This window comes from Harpia harpyja, chromosome 6, assembly GCF_026419915.1.
Source record: "Harpia harpyja isolate bHarHar1 chromosome 6, bHarHar1 primary haplotype, whole genome shotgun sequence".
Taxonomy (NCBI): domain Eukaryota; kingdom Metazoa; phylum Chordata; class Aves; order Accipitriformes; family Accipitridae; genus Harpia; species Harpia harpyja.
The window spans coordinates 10,289,310-10,303,288 of NC_068945.1; the positions used below are offsets into that span (position 1 = coordinate 10,289,310).

Genomic DNA, 13,979 nt, shown 5'->3' on the forward strand with positions numbered 1-13,979 from the left:
TGTCTGCACTGCACTTGGCTCTGTGAGCAAAAAAAAAGAGTTTTGTCATCAGGACTGTTAACCAAGTCTGCTCTTTAGTATTAAATTCTCAAACGAGATTTGCATTTTTACAGTGTGGATCTTTACGTATATGCTGTACAAATAACTGGAAATAGAATAATGTTGTTGAGGGAATACTACTGCCTGCCCAGTACCTACTAACTGCACAACCGATCAGACTTCTCCAAACACCTGGAGAAATGACACCTCCCAATCTACTACAGGCTATTTGGGCACCCCTAGAAAAGAAGTAAGAAGTGCTCTCACAGGTGCTTTGTGATTAAAACCCCAAATGTGGAAGTGAGCTGACGTTGCTGTTCCCTGTTTTGTGGGAAAACTGTTAAATAAAAGTGAAAACTTGGCACTGACATCCAGCAGCCTTACCAAAGACCACAGAGCTGATGCAATCCGTTCTGGTTTGATTAGCAGATGGGTGTTTCTGACTAGACACTTTCTTCCAGGAGTAAAGCTGATAATAATACAAAGGTAACAATTCTGAGATCAAACCAATCTAGGTGAGGATCTCTTTTATCTTTGAGAGATTTATGTGTATGGGAAGATTTTTAACTTACTGGTTTGAAGAGAAAACCTCCCACATTAAAACAGCACCCCTATTTTTTCATATCTTGACAGGAACAATTGACCTCTGCTCAGGGAGGTTCTTCCAGGTGATGATGTTGTTTGTGCTGCTGTACAACTAGCAGAGTAGGCACTGTGCAGGTGCAGGAGCAAATGACCCTTGCCTGTAGACCTTGCAGTCTAAACTGAGAAAGATGGCGAGAAAAGCAGGGGCACAGGAAGCAGTGCTTCATTCACAGGGTCTGAGATATAAACTAGGTGCCTGATATGCTCCTAAAAGTCTCATTGATGTACTCTGCCTCCTTGTCACATTGCTTCAGATGACAAAGACACAGGACCTTGTAAAGAGATAAGTCTAACCATGTAACAGTTAAGCTGTTAAGCTGCATGAGCACAAACTCCTGTAATATAAAATGTACAATAAAGTTTCTAATTTCAAAAATAGCACCTGTAACAGGTCCTTTCCTTTGTGAAATCAGAGTCATGCACTGAATCAGCTTGTGGGTTTTGTGCTATTTCATTCAGCTCTGCAAAAAGAAGTATGTGTTACTTCAGTGATGTGGGGGAGATCCAGCAGCAGGAAATTCCCACCCTCCCCATTTGCCTGGTGTGCAGTTCAGGTACACGTGGCTCACGGCCCATCTTTCCTGTGCAACACTGTGTTTTGCTTAGAGCTTCACTGTGGGCTGAGACAGGTAAGCACTGACAGACCTGGCTGAAGTGGTTTCCCACCTACTTTGGGAACATCTGAAATGCCTGTCAGTCCTGATGACCTGGTGCATCAGGTAGAGCTATTTATTCTCCCCTAAACTGGACTTGTGGCTCTAGAACCAAGCTTTGTTTCAAACAACAATGATGTTTGTTGTTACAACAGTGTAGCACAAAAACTACTCTTATTTTAGTAGGATTCCTGTTCTCTGCATGGTGGGATTAAAATACATATTATTTAAGGGTGAAGTGTACCTCATGTTCAGTATGTATGGGCAAATATTGAGAACAAATGTTTTCAAAGTTTAACAAATGTTAATGGAGTAGAACTCCTAAGTTACTTGGTTTGTCTTGAAAATACTCTCCAGGGTTTCCTGTTTGGCCTTTAACATTTTCCTTTACATAAGTTATGTATTTTGTATATAAATATGTGTATTTCTATATAAATGTATCAACCCCTCCCCATCCCTCGTGGTATACATGGGCAAGGAAAACCAGCCCAAGAGGCTGCACATTTTATGGACCATGCTTACAGAGGTTGGGCACTTTGTCCGTCAAGAATATGGGGCAGGCTGTTTCAGTCTCTGACACCTGACTGTCTGGTTATCATGCAGTCTCTCAGTGTAACTTGCCTTTTTTTGTCTCTCCCAATTCGTCCACTGTTTACAATAAAATATAGACATCCAGCTGCTCAGCAACAGCATGTATTTCATGCCCCGCTCCATGGGTGAGACTGTGTGACAAACATACTGCTCAGCCAAGAGGAGACGACTGCATGCGTAATGCTCAGCATAGTTTGTAGCCCGCTAGGTAGCTTCTTGACAAAGACAAAAATCCTCTTTGCCAAGTTCATGGGGGTGGAAGAAAAGGTCAGATGACTCCTTGGCCTTTGGTGCTTCTGTCATTACAGAAAGGTATGTTCTGTGAGATACATTCAGTAGTATCTGCCTGTCTGAAGAGCTGTACAGCTTCTGCTAATGTACTTTGTAAATGCCTGTATTTAGGTGGTCAGATCTCTTTTCCAGCTTGCAAACTGGAGAAAACTGTTTTTCAGCTGGTCTTTTTTTCCTGGTGTTTGCCCCAGAGTTGTCCATTACTGAAAAAAATGTTGTACCATCCTACGGTTCACAGAACTTCAGAAGTAATACCTCTTTCTGTGATGTTTACACCTTTCAAATATTTGTGGATTTCTACTCTTTCCTGATAATTTTAAAAATCCCTCATCCCACATAACATATTTAACTTTTACTTATAACTATCCCTTGAAGTTTCTTCTTTCATCAACACATTTCTGAGAACAGTAGTGCCTGGACCTGAATGTAGCATTGATCGTACTGTAGTCCTCAACAAAGGCTCTGTTACCTCTATTGTGTGAGGCATTTACACGATCCCTAGCAGACTGGCTTTTCTACAGCTTGTTCTGTACCTCAAGTAGGTTTTAGTACAGTTCTTCTCATACAGTCTAGAGAAAAGAAGAAAAGCAACTCTAATAACTATGCAGTAGCACTGGAATCAGGCCCACAGACATTATGGTGCTGAATGTGCAACAGTGTAGTCCAGTAAATTTTGGGCCAACAACTAATGGCCTCTGTAATCATGCACCTGGTTTACGTCAGAGAGTATCTCTTCTCTTCAGAGCTGCACCACGAAAATACAACTTCCCAGAGAAGTTAAAGATGTCCCTGCTCATTGTAGGAGGGTGTTGGACTAGATGACCTTTAAAGGTCCCTTCTAACACAAACTATTCTATGATTCTATAAGTTAGGGCCTATTCTGAAAAATAATGCTGAAAAACATGTTCGTGTGAGATGAACTGGCTGACATAAAATGTATTGATGGTTTGCAGGTATGGTTTGATCAGTCAATAGATTTTACAAGGCGAATATGGAACTTGGACATAAAGTTCCCCCTAGTCTGAGTGGGATGCATGGGGTTAAAGTCCAGAGTCAGCTTTGAATGATCACAAAACCACAAAAAAATAGGCCCCAAAGAAGATGTTAAGAGGTCACACGGTTCATCATCATGTTTCTGGGCAGGATCAGTTTACCAGTGAGTCCTAAGAAGGGGTTGGTTAATCTGTTCTCTGAGTTTCTCAGTGATAATAGATCCACAGCCTTCCAAGGCAATCTATTTATATTTCACTGTGCTACTGTTAGAAAGCTTGCCTTACTATCTAACTTAAATCCCCATACTGCAAATTAAACACAAAATTCTTTATTTGCAATTTCCTACTTTTCGGACTCTGCCATGATAATTCACAGCCTTTTAAGATGCTATGGTTAGCATGTGTGAGCCAGAACTACGCTGTGCTAGGTGCTGTTCAGATGCCAGACAAAAGTGAGATGTATTTCCCAAAGACTTAACAAACTAGCAGGAAAGTGCAAAGGAAATGAGAATAAGCACAAGAGACAAAGGTCATAAATTGCAGGAGATTTATACCCTGACACCATCAGAGTACCATATTTGCTGACGTACCTACTGGCCACCTACACACAACAGCTACACGTTTTGCTCAAGAGCAAGCAACGGATCACTGGTGTCCTTACCAGCATTTTAAAAATAGGCACAATGACTGTAGCCTATATTTTTAGGGAAAGATTTGGGAAAGTACACGGTCGTGATGCAAGTCAGTGATGTATGTTTGACCCCACTACTTAAAACTCTATCACATGAAAACTTTTTCACCCATCTCAGCACCGAACTTCAATCCCAGAAATTGGCTTTTTATCATTTACTGTGTCAGGATAAGGAGTCTCTGCCCTTTAGATCATCTTTAAGAATAAGAATAGGTTATGTTCTTTCTAATAAGGGGTCCTGCTGCTACAGCAAACTTTACTTCCCTCACTTAGGGTATTGATTACATGCCAAAGCCACTTCCCCATTTATGTGAATCAGCTGAGAAATGGCAGCACTGACAATGAGTGTTTCATGTACAGCTCATCATCCTGAAGTGCTGTAGTTTTTTAGTGTGTTATGATCCATAACCCAATTATAGGCTACTTCATTTTTCAAGAGTACAAGCTTACATATGCCCGTACACATCCACATGGTTTTTTTTGTGAATGCAAACACTCTCAGTACATGCATTTTCTTCCCAAAGCATTGCCTCCTGTTGCTATTTGCAAATAAATCATATCCCATATGCCATCCTAGAAGCGGTTTTGTTTCTGGGAAGAGTGAGATGACCACCTTCTCATAGGATCACACCAGAAATAGCTATGAAGGGAGAAGAAGAGTTTTTTAAATTTTAATTGCTAAAGTAGAATTGACAAACCTGGAGTTCTTTATTCTGCATGCAGACTTCTTACAGATTTCCAGGGAAGTGGTTATGAAATACATAATTTTGAAACACCAAAGCAACTTAGAATTGCTGGTCATAGTAAAAATAAATGGATTTAGGGCCCTAAGTCACAAAGGCACAGAGAATTTAAGGGGAAAAGAAAAAGCTTTTGGAAAAAAAGCCATTATGGAAATTCAATTTTGGATTGGGTTCATTTCACCTGATGTTGTCTGTGTAAATGCTGTCTGAAGCCAATGAAGAGACACAGACATCTCCAGAGGAGAATTCAGTCCTTCTCTCTTAATGCTCTGCTGCCAGAGGGTGCTCTTTGAAGTCCTGTTTCCCTCCACTTTGTAGGAGTGATTCAGTTCCTAGTCAAAAGCAATTAGTGACATTTTAGGTGCCCTAGGGATACTGCCTGCTGTTCAGCTGCTTCTCCACTTGTCTTGGGTCTCTTGCAGGCCCTGTGTCACAGCTGGCAGTTCCATGTGCATGTATCAGGTGCCCTGGATGGTGTTTGGGAAAGGTAGTCTGTCTCTTGCTATTGGTTGAAATGAAACACTTCACTTTTAGACACCTTAGTGCCATTGAGACATCTGATGGTACAGCATTAAAACCATTTCATTTAAGAGGATGCCATCAAGGCCCTGCATTTTCTTTTGAGCTGATGGTCACCTGACCCTGCAATAAGGCAGTTCAGGTTTGACCTCTCCAGTTCAGCTCCCTGCTGCCCTCCAGGCAGCCTCAAACAAGCCCCAGTCTCTACAAGGAGGTGAGTGGGACTCTGGCAATACAGCCAGGTTTGGAAGAGAGAGTAAGACTCCAGCAACACCAACTCAGAGCAACTCAGACTTTGCAAAGAGGTCAAAACATAAGAAAAGCTGAAGTTGTCTTTCTACAGTGTGGTAACAACATAAATCTTTCTCTATGCTTTCCGTTCTCTTCCTCTTCTCCCCAGTTCCAACAGAAGGGGCTGACCTGGTTGTCTTCACAGTTTATTTTGTGTTAACTCCTCTCATTCCGGTGGCAGGAGAACCAGGGCTTATTTTCAGTGCCAAACACATTCTGTTTTTTCTACCACAAGGAGAAACATTGAGACGAGAATATACTTTACACTGACCAATACCAAAGGCAGGGGGGTAATTTTCACAGACCCAGTTGTATGTTTTGATTCTAGCCCTGTGGTCTGTGCATAAAAAGAAGTGCTGAAGTCACTCCACAAGGGTATAGGTGAGTAGCTTTATCTTTTCCAAGTCTCTGCTTGTTAAATGTCTCCTGGATACAATGCATAGTCCCCTTCTAAGGCTAAGGGTTAATAATCATCAAGAAACGACTCTGATCTGTCAGAGCAAGAGGAAAAGAGCAGGGAAAATGTAAACTTCACATTGAAGTAGATGCAAGTGGAATCCCTTCTGCTGGCTAGGATGCATCATAGCACGGCCTTTTTAAAAGGATAGAGGTATAATAGCAGCTTCCAGCCATCACAAGAGCTACATGAGGCCAAAACCTGAACTTCCCTCTCTCATTCCTTGCATCTATACCAGAATGAGCTGCAGCTAATGCCAGTTCTGTATATTCCATGAACAATTCTGTCTGGCATGAGCAGAGAACAGAACAATATCCCCCCAAAAGCAGGAGAGCAATTGCACCTTCGCTAACAGTGTGCTTCAGAGCAGTCTCCACGGACACATCATGTCAGGGAAAAGCTCATAACAAGTCTTAGCAGTGCCTATCTGCACACTCCTCACTCAGACTCCATGTACATGAGCATGTGTTTGTCATACATGTGGTCTGACCTGTACTTTTATTACACCAGGGGCTGGTCCTGTTTGTGAGGCTGCTGCAGTAAACTTTCTATTGGTCGATCTTCTAATCAGCAAATTTCTAGCTCCCTGTTTGCTTTGCTTCCCCTTCTGCTTCCCTCTCCCATTTCACAAAGGAAAAAATTGAGGGGGAGAGATAAAAATCCTAGCTACAGAACCAGCAAGGCTAGGCATCAAGCATGATTAGCTCTTGGCCGGAGGAGCAAACCCACTGTCCATGACTGTGATGAGTCCAACAATTACTTAGAAGTAGCTTATGGAAATGGCTTCTCTGATTCCCGCTTCCTGCCTTTTTTCTGTTTACTGCTCCACTGCTTGACCTATTCAAGCCCACGATCTGGGCTTTTACTCCAACCAATCCATGAGACAGAAAAGTGTTTCTGACTAACGGGGGCTGGGGGTTTTTTTGGTGTTTTTTTTATTCAGCTTTGTGTTTTTACTTGTGTGTAAGAAAACTAGATGCGAGAGATCGTTAGAGAATCAAACAAGAGACTACATCTTCTAAACGTATGCTAGGAATAACCTCAAGCTAGTGACTCTGGATAAGTCACCTTTTTCTTGATGTTGGCATGTTATGACTGGAGAGTAATTTACTAACTTTTCCAGCTCCTGCAATGGATAGCCATCTGATATATGCTAGATTATACTAGGTAAACACTCATCATCCATATTAATACCTGCTTCTGGCTGTGGTTATCGATCATCTAGCAAGAAGGTGATGTACTGCAAATGCACAGGGCTGATGCTAATGTATTCAGAAGGTATTCACCTGGCTAATGGGGTGCATCTCCAAGTGTATCCATCTTTCAATCATTTCTCTGACTTCCTGCAAGACTACAGGTTTCCCTCAGGAGTCATCAGACCTTCTACTTCTCCATCTGCAGGGCTGATGAGATCCCTTTAGACTCCTCCGCCCTGCCACAGAAGGGGAGGGTACTTTCACTCTGAAGATTTAAAAAGGGACCCCCAAACCTGTAGGAGATCTTGTCACACATTATCCCAAGAAAAGAAGACTGAAGATTTGCCACTGAACTAAGTATGAAGGTGAGTGAGACTCTTTGGGTGTGTGGGAAATATTTAGTTTGCAATTTATGCTTTTTCATGCGAGTATAATATTTAGGAACTGGGGGGGGGGGGGGCTTAATAATTTAAACTTAAAAATAACCTGAGAGAAATATACACAGTTATATTCAGTGTGCTTCAAACAACTGCATTAAAAAACCATTAACAGCACAATGTGCTCTCAAAAACAGGATGAAATAAACCACTGTCAATCATAATGTAAGATGCTTTCTGTTGCCCATCACTGTTATCAATATATGAATAACATCATGGTCTGTGCGAACAAGCAGAGATGCAATTTGTTCTCAGAGGATTCATGCTCAATGCTTTCATTTGCATGTGCTGCATCAGCGAACAAACTCCAAGAATCAAAAAAGCCGGTCTCGTGACATGTGTGTAATCATGGTTGATGCAAATAAGATGCTAAGTTTGAAAACTTTCTCTTCCTGAGGAAGTAGTGATCCACTCTCCTGGTTTGTTGGTTGGTTGGTTTGGAATGGCAAGTCCCCTACATTTGCTTGTTGTCTAAACTCTATGATTCAAGGTTTGGTAAAATCAAGATATACTTTATATTGTCTTTCTCCCTTAGTTAGCACGTTATTCTCATTTCTGAAAGATCTAATGTCCTTGTAAATCGGAGCACAAAAGGTGCTTGCCTCGATGGCAGTTCTCACTGGTATGGAACCTTTATAATGAATATGAGTAAAGAGAAAAAAGTATGTTTGATTTAACATTCATCCTCCTGTCCGATCACTGTGTATTGAAGCTGAAACAGCCACTGAGCAAGAGGAGGTTTGGCAGCAAGACAGGGAGAAAGGAGCGACTGGAAATACCCTCACATTTAGATTTGAAGTTGAGAGGATCTACAGATCTGAAAGGCTTTTCCTGTACCTTGTGGTTCTTTGTTGTGCACAGGGACTGCATAAACTGACAGCATCTGCAATGGCACTGTTTCTGGCAGCGTCCTTCATATCTTTCTCCTGGAGTGCACCTCAGGTAAACTGCTTGCTCAGGCTGAATGTGCAGCATGAGTTTCACAGGTTGGTGCCATTTAAGTATTTGTACTGGTTAGTAATGGCATGAAACCTTGACATGGATCTTTTCTCTTTTTTGGCATAAAGGCTTATTTCCAAAGGAGAAACTGGACTCCCCAGGCTATGCTCTATTTGAAGGGTGCACGTAAGTCCCAAGCTCTTTCTATTTTGAGGAGATAACTTTCTCTAACACTGGGTTATTCCTGATCTGCTTGGCTCCACACAAGCAGTAAATCCCCGAGGATGCTGTGGAGGTAGAAGTTCTGAGGCCTGCAGGGATGTGCTAATTAGTTATTTCTTCTTGCCTCTGAAACAGTGGCATTGGCAGTATTATTATTATTTTTTAAAGAAATCAAATTGAAGAAAGCAAGTGTGGAAGAAGAAAAGCAAAACAAAGTACTGAAAATATATAGAGTTTGAAGCTTGATTGTAAAACCTATTGGAAAAGCAGTTTCCTTAGCTGAAATAACCTTAAAGGGGGGTTAAGATACAGTGGATATAGTTATCATTCCTTATTCTCATTCAGGCTTTATTAAAACATCTTCTCAAGTGATAGGAGAACACACATTCCTATTACAAGCATCTTGCATTAGGGTTGGTGTTAAGACCACAAGCATCGTCTCCTAAGGAGAACTTGGATGTCAGTGTTATCAATATTGTGGTGTCAAGGTTGTGCAATGAACTTCTGAGTTTCTATTGTTAGTCTGGAATTAGAGAAGCATTAAATATAAGGATAAAATTTAGAGCCAAAGAGAGATTTTGTCCTTTGATGCAAACCCACAAAATTTAACGGAAATATTTGTATTTTAAAAAATTCTATACTGAATTGTTGTTTCCAAATTAAAAGCTATCAGGTAGGGTAGGTATTAAGAGAGCAAGAAAAACAGCTTCCTTGAAATAAAAAAAAAAAAAAAAAATTGAAGCTCACTACCCTGAGAAAAATGCAAAAGGGAGACAATACAAATAATAAAAACACAAAATAAATATAGGCTCCAAAGACCTGTAAGTGTAACTGAAAGAAGTTCTAGTGACATTAATAAAATTATTTCTATTCATAAAAAGAAAGAAGTTGGCCCTTTTTTGTTTTGTTTAATGCTTCCAACTGAATAATGCACTGTGTTACTTCTACACCGACCTGTGTATCATTCCTATTGATGCACAGGAAGTAATGTGATTTTATTTTTTTAGCAGGTTTTTTCATTTTTAAAGTAGAAATATGCCTTTAAAAGGCAATATTTTATAGTCCAGCAAAGGGCTTGAAGGCTCTTGACCGTACAGCAGTCGAGGAAAGAGCGAGGAAAAGACAGTAAATTCCTCCCTACGTACAGTTCCTACAGCAGGTTAATAGAGAACAAAAAGTGCTGAAACACCAGTTCTATGGAATAAAGTATGTCTTGAGTGTTCTGGTTCAGGATGAGCTATTGCTGATTTGGAAAGACTCTGGAATGGACTTATGCCTTCCATTTTACGTTTGTAGAAGGATTGCTGTAATTTTGTATTTTGAAAATACTGCTTTAGGGATTGTAAAGTAGGAATTACAACAGATTTGGCAGGTTGTTTTCACCCTTTTCCCACTGCTTTTGTAGAGGGACGTCGATTCATCTCAGATGAGAGCCAGCGAAAGGATCTGTATGACAGAATGCAGCTTGGTAAGTACATGTGCACAGGTATATGTTACACATCACTCTTTCCTCAGATTATGGGAGAAATCTGTGGAAACTGGAGGGGATTTGTTTTCCTGCAATGTTATTTAAGGAAGCAATTAAACTCCCTTTTGTCAGTTCCTTCATTCCAAAAAGCACATGATAAAGACTGTCTGATTTTCCTCTCTTGTGTACCTGTGTGACTTCATTTACATAAGTCATGTTCCAGACTGACCTGGCAGTTAAGTGGGATTATCATCAATACCTTTGACTTTCTTTTTCTACTGGAAAAAATCAAATCAAGTTACTAATTGCGCTGAACTGACAAATGACAAAAGTAGACAACATTAATCCATGCTAGACAATGTTTCTGGAGGAAACAATGTTGTAGCAAAGTAAGGAATATATGAAAAAAGAAAATCTTCTTATTACCTTCTAAGGGAATTTAAAATAGCCTCTTTTTTAAAAAAGATTGCTAGTGTCTTCTGTGTTAGATATTTACCAGGCTGGTTTTGAGCAGAGGATATTATAGAGCGAAGGAGACAGTATTTTTTTCTCTTTGGGTTTCTAGTTGTAGAGATAAAAAAGCAAAGAACAAAATAAATAAATACCAGTAAACACTAACAAACCATACATGTCTGATTTTATAATTCTAGAAACACGCAGCCAAAACACAAATCCTTTATCTCTTTCTGAAGCTGCAGCACTGTTCCTTGGTTCCTTACGGAAAGCACAAGAGGAAGGTAAATGCATGTTTTGTCTTACCTGATGTTTTTAAAAGGGGTTTATCAGTATTTCATTTACTAACAATTTAGTAAATTGATCTAAAAGGCCTGGTTTGAAATGAGATATTGTTCCACCGAGTGCATTGTGTTAGAGTGTACATTTACAAAGAGTGTATTATATTAGGGTGTACATTTCTACAGATTAGAACATGAATCAGATAAATGATAGTAGGTAAACTTTTGTATATTCTGCTTTTAATTTGCTTTTCAGATTTTTATTGGTTTAGATTCAAGTGAATGGCTATTTTGAATTGAATTTTCCAAAACAAAACTCTACTGGGGCTCCTTTTTCTGCAGAATATTGTTTGCCTGTGAAATTTTCATCCTCCATTGGCTCTTTTGTCCTGGTGGAAAGGCTTAAAAGAATCCTAAAAATCCCCCCCGCCACAATACCCCCAGCAAAACTCAGCTACTGAGTCAGGCTTAATCCTCATCTCCTTCATGCACATTGCACTCCCTTAGATGAGGACCCCTATCCTATATTCCCCAGCTCCCTCACCCCGCTGTAGTTCACCTTTCCTCCCTAGACCAGCTTACCTGCAAAACCATTATCCTGAACCCCTCATTGTCTGATGCATACATACAGCTCACCAGGCTGACACCCTGAATCTATGTTATCCATGTCCTCTGTCTTTCTACCATTCACCTCTTCAGGTACGTAGACTATTTTTTTGGAAATGGAGCTGGGGATATGGAGGTTGTAAAAGGACAATACACCCTACAGGTGGCTGTGGAGAGTCTGTGCTGTGCTTTGACCCCTGGGTGCTGGGGAGGCTGTTGTAGCATGTGCAAGCCCAGGAGTTTGCCTAAGTTATGCTCTTCCCCTCTTTGGTTCAGGACAGGGAGAAACAGAGGGTGGCTAAAAGCTACCTTTGTTTCTTATTGTCCTGGTTGTGAGTTCCTTATTCGGACTCTTAATTGCTATCATCATGACAGGAAAAAAAGTGCTTTACTTGAATTAGGAAATGTGAAGTAAAACCCTAGTAAAATATGAGGTAGTTTTGTACCTTTCACATAGATGAGTGGTAAGACAGGCCTGTTACTGTCTGATTGCCCTTGACATCATCAACAGTGTGTAATAAAACACCGCCTTGTCATCACTGCAATATCACCTCTCCTTAGATATCTGAAGTACACACCTTTCCTGAAATGAAAAGAAGGTGTGAGGAAGCACCTCACAGAATTTACCTGGTGTATGTGCAGATATGCTGGAACCACTCCTGTCTTTTGCCACTTCCTAAAATCTCCCACTGTACCTCATGTAATGCTGGGGCTCTGTGCTCAGCTCTCTTCTGCCCTGGCAGAACTCCGCTAACCAAAAAAATTCAGTGGCATTTTGACTAAGAAAGGCAGAATTGACAATGAGCATAGTGCTTTAGACAAAATATATGAGCAGTTCTAAAGATAAATCAGTGTAAGTGTCATTTGTGTGCTAACAAAAAGAGAAAATCCTCTGAAGTTCACGATTCATAAGTTTTAGTGGTATTTTCCTGCCTGCTGTTGCTGTTCCAGAGGAGACGGTGGACAGCAGCAGCCCTCTGAGAAAAAAGGTGACATATCTGAGAGAGCTAAGCAGAACTGGCAGCTTGTTTGAAAAATACTATGTGGAATAACATTGCCATCATTGTAGTAAGGAATAACAAGACAGTCAAACCTAGGTAAGCCATGCACTTTCAGAAGATCACTTTCAGGTGATTTCAGAATCCTCTTGACTGAGAGAAATATGCAAATAAAGAACAAACACATTATTTTCCTCTGCATAAAAAATTTGTGCCTTGTACTAAGATACCCCTCTGGACATGGTTTGTATCTTTGCTCTTCAGCAAACAGAAAAATTCCTACATTTAAAATGAGAGAAGACATGATTATTTCTACAGATGCCTGCATCTCTTAGCTAAGCAGTCACATTACACTAGGCCTGTGCCTGAGGCACATCTATCTGCTGAAAACTCTGGCTGACTGAACTTTCATTTATCTACAGCTTATTTTTCCCCATTGTGTCTTGTCTTACAGTTGAAGAAGAAAACACTGATCACCCTGGCTACTTGACAGATAATCTATCAAATTGGTGAAATATTTCAAATTTCTTTAACGTTTGTATTGCATATACCCTGAAATCATGACTTGTGTAAACAGAATATTTCATCCATCTTCACTTAAGTTCACAAAGGGTGACATATATACACATTACAAAATTTTGAATGCAAACGGATTAAAAGTTATTTGTTCAGATAAGGAAAGTATTTGTAAAGTTCCTGCTTTGTTTAGACCATTTCATATGTCCCACCCAAAATTTAAAATACGCTGTACCATCTTACCTGAAAAGATGATTAAAACTGTCTTTTTGGACAACTACTTCATTAAAAACAACTTTTCAATAGTCATTGGGAAACCATTTACCACCTTCCACCCAGCTGTATATTGAAGCCTTTTTATTTCTGATAAAGGTAGATTCCTTCACCACTTCACTGCTGGCCCTGTAAGTTGCTGATAGTCAATAAAGTCAGTGAGATATTAAAGCAATCCTGTTATCTTTGACTGCAAAGCCGGTGATTTTTTTTTGCAGATAACTGTCACCACTCGAGAATAGGCAACAGCACTTACTTAGACCTCAGTACTGCCCCAGTTACATGCATACAGAAATGTATACTCTGAACAATCCTACTGAGCAAGTCCCACCACATAAAGGTAGTATGGGGATAGGTCTTACAGGACCAGGGCCTCATTAATAACTATGGCATACAGTCACTACTGTTGTCAGGAGGTGCAGTACTGCTGGAGCTAGTGGTAGTGTACTAGGTACAAATCTAGTGTCATGCATGACAACAGGCACAAAGAATATTAATCACATCGTTAGTGTACTTTTTTGTTGGCCTGGTTTTTGAATTGCAGAACTGGAATTATACATAAATTGGTTAATTATCATTCCATGCTGATAAGGATATATTTAACATTATTTATGTAGTTTTGTGGTCTTACTGGAAAGCCCTCTGTAGTTCTCATGTAATTAAAAAGTAGCCACATGA

General features: G+C 40.2%; 1 protein-coding gene across 1 annotated transcript; it reads left to right on the forward strand.

Annotated features, from left to right (window-relative positions):
- Positions 1-7,424: 7,424 nt before the first annotated feature.
- SPX (spexin hormone) lies at positions 7,425-13,979 on the forward strand. Its single transcript, XM_052788804.1, has 6 exons — positions 7,425-7,473; positions 8,407-8,487; positions 8,613-8,670; positions 10,112-10,174; positions 10,825-10,911; positions 12,967-13,979. The coding sequence occupies exons 1-6, from the start codon at positions 7,468-7,470 to the stop codon at positions 13,023-13,025; spliced, it is 354 nt and encodes a 117-aa protein (XP_052644764.1). The 5' UTR covers positions 7,425-7,467; the 3' UTR covers positions 13,026-13,979.

Coding starts and splice junctions, on each gene's coding strand:
- SPX (XM_052788804.1), top strand. Junction 8,671..10,111: donor GCTCTATTTGAAGGGTGCAC/GTAAGTCCCAAG, acceptor CTGCTTTTGTAG/AGGGACGTCGATTCATCTCA. Junction 10,912..12,966: donor ACGGAAAGCACAAGAGGAAG/GTAAATGCATGT, acceptor CTTGTCTTACAG/TTGAAGAAGAAAACACTGAT.